Source organism: Styela clava, chromosome 5 (genome assembly GCF_964204865.1).
Source record: "Styela clava chromosome 5, kaStyClav1.hap1.2, whole genome shotgun sequence".
Lineage (NCBI taxonomy): Eukaryota > Metazoa > Chordata > Ascidiacea > Stolidobranchia > Styelidae > Styela > Styela clava.
The window spans coordinates 23,871,135-23,883,811 of record NC_135254.1 but is presented as its reverse complement, the minus strand read 5'-3'; the positions used below and the strand labels follow the sequence as shown (position 1 = coordinate 23,883,811).

General features: G+C 30.2%; 1 protein-coding gene across 20 annotated transcripts in view; it reads left to right on the top strand.

Annotated features, from left to right (window-relative positions):
• LOC120343914 (uncharacterized) overlaps positions 1–12,677 on the top strand; it is a 77,676-nt gene that overhangs the window by 12,269 nt on the left and 52,730 nt on the right. For 17 of the 20 annotated variants that reach the window (XM_039412938.2, XM_039412935.2, XM_078112339.1 and 14 more), the window contains 19 exons: positions 215–247; positions 874–933; positions 1,644–1,822; positions 2,174–2,351; positions 4,190–4,374; positions 4,817–4,964; positions 5,729–5,782; positions 6,641–6,685; positions 7,383–7,439; positions 7,651–7,704; positions 8,247–8,291; positions 8,639–8,680; positions 9,664–9,714; positions 9,980–10,024; positions 10,448–10,492; positions 11,154–11,243; positions 11,349–11,438; positions 11,866–11,910; positions 12,422–12,466. In XM_039412938.2, coding sequence (XP_039268872.2) covers positions 215–247; positions 874–933; positions 1,644–1,822; positions 2,174–2,351; positions 4,190–4,374; positions 4,817–4,964; positions 5,729–5,782; positions 6,641–6,685; positions 7,383–7,439; positions 7,651–7,704; positions 8,247–8,291; positions 8,639–8,680; positions 9,664–9,714; positions 9,980–10,024; positions 10,448–10,492; positions 11,154–11,243; positions 11,349–11,438; positions 11,866–11,910; positions 12,422–12,466 — 1,491 coding nt within the window. The remainder of the gene's footprint in view (positions 1–214; positions 248–873; positions 934–1,643; positions 1,823–2,173; positions 2,352–4,189; positions 4,375–4,816; positions 4,965–5,728; positions 5,783–6,640; positions 6,686–7,382; positions 7,440–7,650; positions 7,705–8,246; positions 8,292–8,638; positions 8,681–9,663; positions 9,715–9,979; positions 10,025–10,447; positions 10,493–11,153; positions 11,244–11,348; positions 11,439–11,865; positions 11,911–12,421; positions 12,467–12,677) is intronic. The other 3 variants (XM_078112336.1, XM_078112346.1, XM_078112347.1) reach the window with 3 other exon arrangements.

The following is a 12,677-nucleotide window of genomic DNA, read 5'->3' as shown; positions in this document are numbered from 1 at the left end:
TTGGTTGCTCTCACATTATTGGAATTGAGATCTTGAAATTGGATCACTTTCCTATTATTTAGCTGAGTAACTAAGCATTGTCATTCAGTTAAGATTTATTATGATAAGTACTTCAACTCATTAGCTGTTTATTAAAAGTGCATCAGTATAATCAATTTATGCTTAATTTGGTCAAAATATTTTGAAACCAAATCTAACTTTTTTTATTTTGCAGAACCAACAACTGTGGTCGAAACTACTGCAATCAGTAAGTTGTTTATATATACAGTAGATTTATGAATTTTTTCATAAAATAATTTGTTCAATATACAGGCTGACCCTGCTCGCTGAGAATAGTAAAGAAAATGTAGACATGTTCTGAATATATAATTTTCTGAAGATTAGATGGGCTCAATTTTATTGTGTTCTATTTTGTGTGTGTTCTGAGGAGGCATCAAATTACATAGCAAAACTGACATTTTGGTTGTGAATTTCTTCTAGACATTATTAATTGTTATTCTTGAATGTTTTCTTAATATCTATTTCAAGTTTTTAGTTCAATTTAATATAATTTTCGATAAATTTGTGAATAAAATGAATAAAATGATCTTATCAATCCAATTTAATTAGACAATATCGATTGATGAAAAACAGATTTTGTGATTAGTTGCATCCAACTTTGGAAATAAAGTGATTTGTATTAAAAATAAACAAATTTAGTCTCTATCAGCATTTCCATTTTTACAGTGGTTTACAACTATAATATTAAATTACGTTTAAATATTTTATCATTGTGCAGATTTGATTTGTTTATTTTTATGGGAATGAGTAAATGGTAATAGAACAATTTTAAAGTTGAGACCATAAAAGTTTTGCTAATTTTGTAATTTTCAGTTTCAGAATTCACAACTACTCCCATAGGCAAAACAACAAGTGCACTTTCAATACCATCATGTAAGTAATACTTAATTGTAAATCCACAAATCAGGTATACAGAGGTAAATTGTTGCAAATGTGTACCAAAGTGATTGAAAGGCACATGAGTTACCTAGTTGGTGTTAGGGATGGGATAGAATTCAAAGGCATGGAATTCGAGTTGAATCTACGCTTTTTTAGGACTAAGTTTTCGTATTGAATTATGGTGTTTTTTGCCATGTCCATATTTGATTATGTTCCTCCAAATTGACTCTTTACTATGTATGTTCACATCTGCAATTGGTTGTACTAACAATAGTTTAGTCAAAAATATGTGATTGATTATGCAAATTTATTACAAGCTTCTTCAAATTTACTAATAATGATTAAAGCATATGATTTTGAATTATTAACAATAAAAATAAGCAATAAATGAAAGCATTGTGCAATCACAGATCAGTTTCGCAGTCAAAATAGTTTTTTTTTTGGATTAATATGTTCGGATTTTGGCAATTTTTGGTTTTAGGCAGTACATAACTGCAATGTTACAATGCCTTGCAATTAACTGAATCTGACTAACACTAGTCTCATTAAATTTTTAGTTGATGTGCCGAGATTAAACATTGGAGCCTGAATTAACATGTTTATCAATATACTCTGTTTATCAAACAGTTGGTAATAAAAATCTTGGATTAAAAAATGGATTTTCGATTTGTAGAAATTACATAGTTTGTCAACTATTTTTACAGTGCGACCCAAATCATGTGAACGAACACTCAGAAAGATGGATATAGGGAGAGTTTATGTTTTACAATCACCTGATCGAGACAGCTCGAATTGCAGATGGAGATTTCGTGCTGCCCGAGGTCTTAGCATAAGATTCAGATTTATTGAATTTGATATTCAACCTCAGTATGGAAACTTTACTGTAAGTCTATGTTATGGGCTTAATAAATTATTTGTCAATTATTCTATACTTGAAATATATATCTAAAGTATTTTTCTAATACTTATATATTTTTAAGCTCAACAACTTTTCGAATATTTATAATTGATCTAAATTTAGGGCAAACTGATTCAAATTTTATCAAACCTAGAATAGTTGAATACAAGATCAGCTTTAAATAATGTGGTAACAATGTGTATATTTTTGCCCACATTTTAGTATTTGGCCATTGTAATAACTCAAGTCAGAATTTGATGATCATTTTCAGATTGCAATTCATTTAATCTTTGGTATTTTGTCTATTCATGTCTATTCAATGTTTTTTACAATCAGATACTCGATGCACCTAAATTTAAAGTTAATTGGGACAAAGCCAAGGCTCTACAGATAATAAATGGGAAAAGAGATGGATTTGTTGTTGAAGTTGATTATTATCTAACAGCTGTAAAATATAATATCATTGCTCGACAACCAGGATTTGTACTTGTATATGAATCTTTCTTGCCTATTGGTATGTATCAGTCCGAAATTTGTATTTTTAACACATTGAGAGTTATGTTTTTAATGAAATGTCTTTGTTGAGTTTTTAAAATTGCATCATAGAGTTTATTATAAAAAATTCACTAATGTTAGACTTACTTATGACAATTGTCGAAAATTATTCCTTTTTTTCCTACTAAATCAGGGGTGGCCAACCTATGGCGCATGCGCCAAACGTGGCGCATTGCATGATTAGAGGTGGCGCATTGCATCTTTAACCCTTTTCATGCCAAAATTTTTAATTGCACTTGGCTTCTCCACGCCAAGCCGTTTTTTTGCGATTTACATGGTGACTTTTGATTGTACCTAAAACTTTTAGCAAAAGTTAGTAAAATTTACAATTTTTTCCCTACTGAAGTAAAAAGTTCAGAACTTCTGGAAAAATAGAAAATCGTCATTTATCAGCTTGAAACATGGATTTTCCATTGCCCAGACTCCCCAAATATCTCCCAATAACCATTGAACAACCAGTTGAATTGCCCAAGCCTAAAAAATTTATTATAAATCAACCCACAACATGCTGAAAATGACCCCTAATTACCACCTTTTTCATCCAAACTTCAAATGACCGTTGTCAACAAAAGCGAATCGTAAAATCGCTTGCTGTGACGCAAGTACTAATCTCGAAGAAGCCTGGAGTAAAATCATGCGACGCTAGGCCAAAAAGCTTCTTAATCGTACCTTTTTCTCTTCGTTGTTAAAAACAGCTTTATTGCGTAATGCTCATAAGACAGAATGCGTTTTTCTCCTACTTTCAAGAAGGCTGTAGTTTTTACTTGAAGCATGGCGTCACAATGGTTCCCTGTTTCGTAATCAATCGTAATCTGTTTATCCTAAATTGCTCGAATTTTTGCGTTTGCGTTTTATTATACTTCCTTGCCTAATTTCTATTCATGTGAAGTTGTAAAAACTACATATATGTGTGTATATATGTGTGTGTATTATAAATTTATATAATTTCAACAAGAAGTGGACATTAGGCGTGGGAATACAAGAGAATGAAGAGATTTACGGCGCATCTGAGACATTATGTTTAAAACGTGGCGCATGGTATGTGAAAGGTTGGCCACCCCTGTACTAAATAGACACTTCTCATATCAATTAATAGGAGATTTATTTTTTACTAATTGTACTTACTTACGCTACGCATGTACAGTTTATTTCAACAGAAAAATAAGCTAAATGATAGGATGATATTTGAAATAAGTGTGAGAAACAGATTGTTTCTAACTTTGAAATGGAATTAAAGGTATTGGAAATATTCAAATATTTTCCCTATACCATGTAAATTACGGGCATTAATAATTCTAGAATAAACAAGTAGTTCTGAACTGCCGGTTTATTGATCTTTTATGTTTTGAATAAATTCTTTATCAGTATGCAAAGGAAAATGGTTTAGTTTGGATTCTTTAGTTAATATCTAAAATTTTGCACTTCAATGATAAAATAGCATTTTAATGTAGTAACATTGAGGTTTATTACAGCTACATTACATGCACTAACTTTGCTAATTGCTACATCAACTTTTTTATGATTGTGAGTGTGAAATTGTATTTGTATGGCTTGTCAAGAGTCAGTCAACAAGCACTTAACGAACACTTTATATTTTGTGACATTTTTTAGTTTGTATCACAATACATGTTTATGCAAAACAAATATAAATATATGTTTACTGAATGCATTATTGCATTCATTTCATGTTGAAACTTTGTATAGTATTTATAAGCTGAGTACTTTCATTTTGTATAATAAGATATATTTTGTGATTAGGTTTTCGAGTTCCAAATTAGAATTTTTCTTTGTTTTAAGGGGAATGCGGCTACACTGCTAGAGCTACTGAAAAGGATAGATTTATGAAAAGTCCAGGATGGCCCAAACGTCCCTTCAAGGGACATATTAAATGTAATTGGACAATAGAGAGTGCTGTTAAAAGAAAAGAAGTTTCATTTGCCTTGCTTGAGTTTTATGCACCCAGTGAAGGAGACAGTTTGATGGTAAGACATTTAAAGTTGGCGTTCCGAATTTCAGATACCACAAAGTTCAATGAATATTGCCACTATTCATCATAAAATTATTTTTGCCAACTCTGATCAAGTTTACCAACTGCATTTGGTTACTAGCATATTTGCTACTTTGCAGAATTTGTTTGTATACAGTTTTATATATATTTGTATATATTTCTTTACTAATGCTGTGTACATACTTATAAATACTTTGTTTCAGCAGATAGACTTTTTTGTATAAATAAAGAAAATGTTTAACATAAATTGTTACAATTTTTAATGATTTTTCTGCTAACAATATAAGGTGAAAACTTGTTGAAATTATCACATTCAATCTTTATCCGAGTTATATTATTGTTATTGATATATTACTGTTATGTAATGAACAATTCTATGTATAGTGGATAATTCCATATTGTAATTTGCTCATTAGATTTATGATGGTTCGAAATTACTTGCTAATATTCAAGATAGTTTGCTTGCACCAACTTTTTACACTTCTACCAAAGGAAAATTACAAATTATATATGAAGGAATGGAACATGATGATTTGAAAGGTTTTCATGGTGTATACAAAATAGGTATGCTAAAAAATGAAAAAACACAGGCATTATTAACGGCACTTACGGTAAATGAATGTAGAAATAACCAAGAACTCAGTGATCAATAATTGTTTATGACAGCCCAATTAGAACAGTAAATGACACCTATAATGTTTTAATAATTTATGTTTGAAATCTAGCCTTTTTATTTGCTTTAAAAACCATTACAAACTATAAATATATTCTCCTTGTTACTTATCGATCTTAAGATCGGTAAGTATATTGATAGGTATTTGTATGTATGTCTGTCTGTCTGTCTGTCTGTGTGTCTGTTAGATGCACGCGATATCTCACGAAAGCGAGATTGAATCTGCTCCAGATTTTGCATGTGCATTCATCTTATCTCGGACCAGATTCCTATTGATTTTGGGCGAATTATGTCGTATAATTAGCGAGTTATCAATCAATTATTGATTAAGTGATCTATATTTTTGTAAAGCGAGAGAATTTTGAGACCCGCCGAGTGTGTGTGTGCGATGCGCAGTGCGCAAGTTACACGAGCGGATGAATCGAAACTGCAGTTTCTGTTTTGGGGGATCCCCTAACTATCGATCGATAAGTATTCGGTTTCCAACCGATATTCTCGTTTCTTTGTTGAGCAATGAATACTTTTTACTGTTATACATTGCAAAAAGGAAATTATGAAAATTGGAATTTCAAGGACTATGTGTCTGTGAAACTAAATTGAAAACATATTCAGGTGAAATCCAATAGATATTTTGTGAAATTATTGTTCATTATAGATCTACCAACGACAGCATCACCAACCACTGCTGAAAAAACAACATTCCGTGCTGGTAATTCTTTACATCGTTTAAACACTTAATATTTTGATCTAACCTAAGTCAAATGAATGTCATATATGTTCTTTGGTGTCTAAAATTATTTTTTGGAAAAAATGAAATGTTATAAGACAAGTTTTTTATTCAATCATATAACTCAAGTTTATAAAGATTTTTGAGAGCCTGTAGGCTCATGATTTTTTATTAATTTTGTTACAACTGGAATTAAAAACTTACTTGGAAAGATTTCTAAGGTATTATCAATTTATTACACTCATATATAAATATTGGGATTATAAGTTCACGTTTCAACTAGATAATATGCTACCTCTAACTCTTCTCATAAACGTGGTCTAAAATATCCCAATTATAAATGTCAATCAAGTGTTATGTTACATTATAGTACCGTTTGTAAAATTAGTTTTATCAGTAATACAATATTTTCTTGTTTGAATCGTAAAATTCTCTTTCTCTCTATATATATTCATTTCTGAAGATAGCATAAATGTTGAAAAAATCAAAAAACTGCTAAAATATTTAGAACAGCTTTCAATATTCAAGGTTTATAATTTCTTGAAAATTTCGTTACAACTTGAATCTAAAACTTATCGGTACTTGGAAAGATTTGTAAGTTATGTCAATTTAATACACTCATAAATAAATATTGGGATTATAAGTTTATGTTTTAACTAGATAATATGCTACCTCTAACTCTTCTCGCAAACATGGCCTAATATATCCAAATTAAAAATTTCAATCAAGTGTTATATCAGAGGATAGTATGTGAAATTAGTTTCATCAATAATGCAATATTTCTGTAGATGTTTTTAGTATTCATGTAAATTATTTGTATGTTGTCTGCATATCTTTCAGTGAGACCATCGGTTGTAAACACGCCAACTGCAACAGCAACTGCAGGTAAATTTGTTGTGTGTAATGTGAAAAGCGAATATAAAAAAGTTGGAATGTATTTATTATTAATAAAGAATTTGAAATATTGAACTGTTCACATGAGTCATCTCACTAAGACATTTCCAGCATGCTCGCAGGGCATGGGAGGGGGGGGGGGGGGATATGGGAGGGCGAGGATTCAGCCAGCGGGAGAAGGTGGCATATAGAGTTGTGACCCCCCTTAAATTTTTGTTTACTCTTGAGTGTTCTACCCTTTGTTTGATATTTTTTCTTAGAGAATGCTATTGCATTCATTTCATTCCGACAGCTACCCAATAGCTAGCTTATTTATGAGAAATGAAAAGCAAACAATGCAATATGGAGGGAAAGAGGACATGCAAAATAAAACTCCCAATGCTATCTGGCAAAGGGAGCCAAGCAAAAAAAATCCAATTTTTAGCTCTATAAAAGCGAGGTTGCCTCATCTGGTCACAAGTTGCGCTTTTGGTGCACTCCTTTTATTTCAGTATTCCAACCCTACTAAAATTTGCTCGCTGCTTCCTTGTTCGGGCCTGTGTTTTGAAATACCAAATATTAACACAAATTATTAATATTCTGTATATTTAATTTGATGTGTACTCTGTATTAGGATACATATTCCATTTGTGACATCGTGTGGGTAGGAGAATCAATTTTATTTAATATTTTCATCTTATTATATTAGTTTGTATTTCAGTACAACTGCTGACAGAAGTGTCAACAAATATGTTGTCAACAACAGGTAATTTTGCAGTATGTTATGGTACATGTCTGAAACAATATTTAAATCTTGTTTCTTTGTTGAGCAATAAATACTTGTAACTGTGATACGTTGCAAAAATGAAATAATGATGAAAATTAGAATTTCAAGGTTTATATGTCTGTGAAACTAAATTGAAAACATATTCAGATGAAATCTAATAGATATTTTGAGAAATTATTGTTCATTATAGATCTACCAACGACAGCATCACCAACCACTGCTGAAGGAACAACATTCCGTGCTGGTAATTCTTTAGATCATTTATATTTAATATTTTGATCTAATCTAAGTCAAATGAATGTCATATATGTTCTTTGGTGTCTAAAACTATTTTTTGGAAATAAATGAAATGTTTAAAGACAAGTTTTTCATTCAATCATATAACTCATGTTTATAAAGATTTTTGATAAGCCTTTGGGTTTATAATTTTTTTATAAATTTTGTTACAACTTGAATTTGAAACTTTCTTGGAAAGATTTGTAAGTCATTGTCAATTTAATACACTCATAAATAAATATTGGGATTATAAGTTCATGTTTTAACTAGATAATATGCTACCTCTAACACTTATCGCAAACATGGCCTAAAATATCCAAATTAAAAATTTCCTTCAAGTGTTATATCATAAAATAGTATATTAAATGAGTTTCATCAGTATTGCGATATTTTCTTGATTTCTAAAATGCGATTTCTTGAATCCTAAAATTATCTTTCTCTTATATTTATTTCTGGAGATGTTTTTAGTATTCAAGTAAATTATTTGTATGTTGTCTGCATATCTTTCAGCGAGACCATCGGTTGTAAACACGCCAACTGCAACAGCAACTGCAGGTAAATTTGTTGTGTGTAATGTGAAAAGTGAATATAAAAAAGTTGGAATGTATTATAAATAGAGAATTTGAAATATTGAACTGTTCACATGCGTCATCTCACCAGGACATTTTTAGCATGCTCGTTAGGGGAGGATATGGGGGGCGAGGATGAAGCCAGTGGGAGAAGATGGGAGGTAGGGTCGTGTTTTGAAATACCAAATAATTTCGCAAATTATTAAAATTCTGTATAGTTAATTGGATTTGTACTCTGTATTAAAGTACATATTACATTTGTGACATTGTGTGTAGGTAGGAGAATCAAATTTATTTAATATTTTCAACTTATTATATTGGTTTGCATTTCAGTACAATTGCTGACAGAAGTTACAAATATGTTGTCAACAACAGGTAATTTTGCAGTATGTTATGGTACATGTCTGATACAATATATAAACTATTGTGATTCAGTTCTGTGTTGATGTTTGCTAAAATGTCAGTAATAGGATACATGGATTACTGAAAAAATCTAATCTTTATAATTTTTGATAAAAAATATTTCCAAAAAATCTTATTTAAAATAACTAAATAATCTATATGAAATATAGAAATATACTGAAAAAGTTGAAAATATTTTAAATATTTCAATTTAGAATTAAATCAAAAACAGAATAGTGAGCTGCAAAAACAGCAGGTTATCAAATGTTTTGAAATCCCAAAGTTGTTTTAGTATTGTACATTCAAATTATTTGGTCTAAACCTGGCTGTATGTGCAAAGCATGCTGCATGTGCTGCATGCATTACAGCAGGGGTGGGCAAAACACAACTCACGGGCCGCATATGGCCAGAGACGATTTTTTGTGCGGCCCACGATAGCAATCATTGGCAATAGTTTTCTATCCATCTGAAATAAAAAAAAAAAGAGTTTTATTATCCACAAACATTATTGACCTTTTTGATACAGGAATGAAAGAAATGTTTAGCGAGAAGACCCTATCTAATCTATATTGTTCTCTTATCATACCATATCCACAAGCTCATTTAATGTGTGGCCCTCGACTAACTTTTGTAGCCACGATATGGCCTGTAAGATAAAATAATGGCCCACTCCTGCATTACAGCCTCCTGAAAATAGTATTTTTTAATATATTTTAATTTTTCAATTTTTCAATATACACTAAAATACCAATTACATGCATTGTCACAACTTGAATAAAACAAATAAATTGCGGCAATCAATTTAAAGTAGTAGAAAAAAGTTATCTGTTTTTGCTAAGTTTTTAATCCACTTGGACAGTCTTGCTTGGTCTATGCAATCCAAAAGAAACATATCCTGTTATTTTTTTCCACAAATCAAACTTACTAGAATTGGTTCAGTTCTGTTTCAATTACAGGTCCACCAGCAACACCTTCATTTGCTACAGATGCACCAGGATATAGTACTGGTAATAATGTTTTGAAACGTTCAGCATCAAAGTTTTTTACCTAAATAAAAGTGCCCAGATCCTATTAGAGTCCTGACAAAACTAAACAATTTTATGACAGCAAGAATATTACCATGAACAAACAGTGAACCTCTTTATTATTTAACTTTGAGATTAGTTTATATTAAATATCTTTGTAACATTTTTGTTCATGTGCTGCTGTGAATCCAAATAAAAAAAATACTAAGGCTAAGGCTGGTTATGCTGAATTTGATTTATTTTTCAGTGGGAATATCTGTTGCAATATCAGCAAGTGCAACTACTGCAACAGGTAAATTGTAAAAATGTTTTTAAATTACCTCAAATCCAATAGTATCTTTTCCAATAAAGTAAGTTTTTTTCCTATAATTTTACTCAGTATTTCATTGTATGTATTCCATTGTTTTGATATTTTTATACAACATATTTTGATAATAGTTTGAAAGGAAATTTAAAGATCAAATGAAACATGTTAGAATATATATTATTTTTATTTTGTCTTACTGGTATATAAAAACATTTGCTAGGAAAGCTTTTCCATACTTGTTGTATTTCATATCACGCATTTATCAAACTGCATTCATCTGTACTGGGCAGCTTAAAAGTTTTTTTTATCATGTATACACAAATTAAATTTTTATACTTGTATGATGAAGTCTGACCTTGGAGAGATGGAAGGTATCTTTATGTATTTATATTTTTTATATTATTTCAGTTCAACTAATGACAGATGTTGCAACTAAGATGCTCTTAAACACAGGTTATTTTATGATTTATTTTCTGTTGCAACTATCTGGTGCACATATATAACCATGAATAAACAGATATGTCATTTATGAGAAAATATGTGTATTTATATTCTGTTCATTTTTTTCGCTGGGGATTGTCAAAATTGGATGCTTTTTTAATTCATTATTAAACTCATTTTTATTGTTGAAGGATTAATATGACATTTTGTAGTTGGTTTTTATCCAATATATTGGAATGTACTACTGCTGCTTTTGTCAAGATTTTTTGTCTAACCTTGTTATAGTATGGAAGTTTTGTTGCAAATATTGTTGTACAATGTTTCTTTATAATAAGAGGTATAGAATGCCTGTGTGGTTTGTTCTATTAATAAATACTGGAGAAGAGATCAATAGATTTTCAATGACATATATTATGAACCCACTTTTACGAATTAAAAAAGTTGAATAAGTTGGGTGTGGCTGTTGCTTTTTATATTTATTAAAAGCCACTCAGCATTAAGTGGTTGTAAATTGTAACAGTAGTATAGTTTTCAAATGGATTTGAAACTGGTCAGGTGTAGTTTGTCATGTTCCTAAAGTGCTAATATTCCCACCTTGTACAAATAAAACTGGTACCCATGATAAATTTCATTTTTATCAAAGTTAAACTCAGAACATTTTCATCTGCTACAGATGGAGATAAGCCCACAACACCTTCATTGGACACATATGTAAATAACTCAACACTTTCATCTGATACAGATGCTTCAACAGACTCCACTGGTAAATATTCTTTTTTAATATTTACCATAATCTAGCATAAAACCTTTTAGTGGTCTCTTCAGTGTTCAAAGTTGAACTCAGAACATTTTTTTTCATCTGATACAGATGCAGATAAGCCAACAACACCTTCATCAGACACATATGTAAATAACTCAACACTTTCATCTGATATAAATGCTCCAACATACTCCACTGGTAATTATTCTTTTGTAATATTTACCATAATCTAGCATAAAAACATTTTATTCGTCTCTTCAGTGCAAGTGTCGATATCTCACAACTTTTTTTTTTATAAATACCGTATTTGTTATACCATACCAAGGGCTCAATTCAAATCTCTTGAATTGAGCAAGCAACATCACTTCTAAATACAAAATATGTTGTGTATAAAATTCTATTGTTATATGTTGTGCGATTTTGATATATTTGATACATTTAATATCAGCAAAAATGTTATCAAGAACAAACAGTTATTAGATAATGACTAGAAATCTGTTAAAAAAATTACTATACCACCTCAAAGTTATTCATAGTCTACCATAGAAAAAAAGGCTGTTCCACGGAAACAGATTTTTATAATTGATGAAATTTGACAAAATGTATTTTCTGATTTATCTGACAGCGGCAATATCGATTGCAATGTCACCGAGTGCAACTACAGCTGCAGGTAAATCGTTCCTCTTGAATTACGTAAATTTAATAGTATGATTTCATCTTTATTTCAGCATGTTTTGGGGGAAAGAATAATTCCAAGTTATTTTGCAATAATAGTAAATTTCATGTATATACATTTATCAAGATTTATTTATCTTTGGGCCCATTTAGATAAATGGTTTCCACACATTTATACAGTTTAAAATTTAAGAAATGGAATTTAGGTAATCAAATAAGTATACAATGACACGATTATAGTTTTTTTTGTTAATTATGACTTATTCATGACAATGCATTCAGATACATTAAATGTGGCATTCTTTTTGTTGTATAGAAAGATTCAGCAAAAAAAATTTCAAATCAAATATCTCATTTATTTTATTTTATTTATCTAATGTGTTCCAGATAACAACAACATTAAATTTTAACTGCACAAACTCGATTTTGAAGTTAGTATGACTTTTGCCAGATGAAACATTACAGATGCGTAGATCTTTATTTTTATTTATTTTTTTCGGTTTCAGCTCAACTATTGACAGATGTATTTACTGAAGTGTCTTCAACAACAGGTTAAATAATTAATTAGATATATTAGATAATTAATTTTCTATAGAGTATAAAAGACATACTCTCGACAAAAACTAAATTTCTCGACCTTCCAATTTGGTATTAGATCGTTGGGTGTCGCTGCTCGATACTTGACTTTACTAGACTCGATAAATGAACTTGATAAATGAACTTGACTTTACTAGACTCAGTATGATATAATTGAGAGTGTAG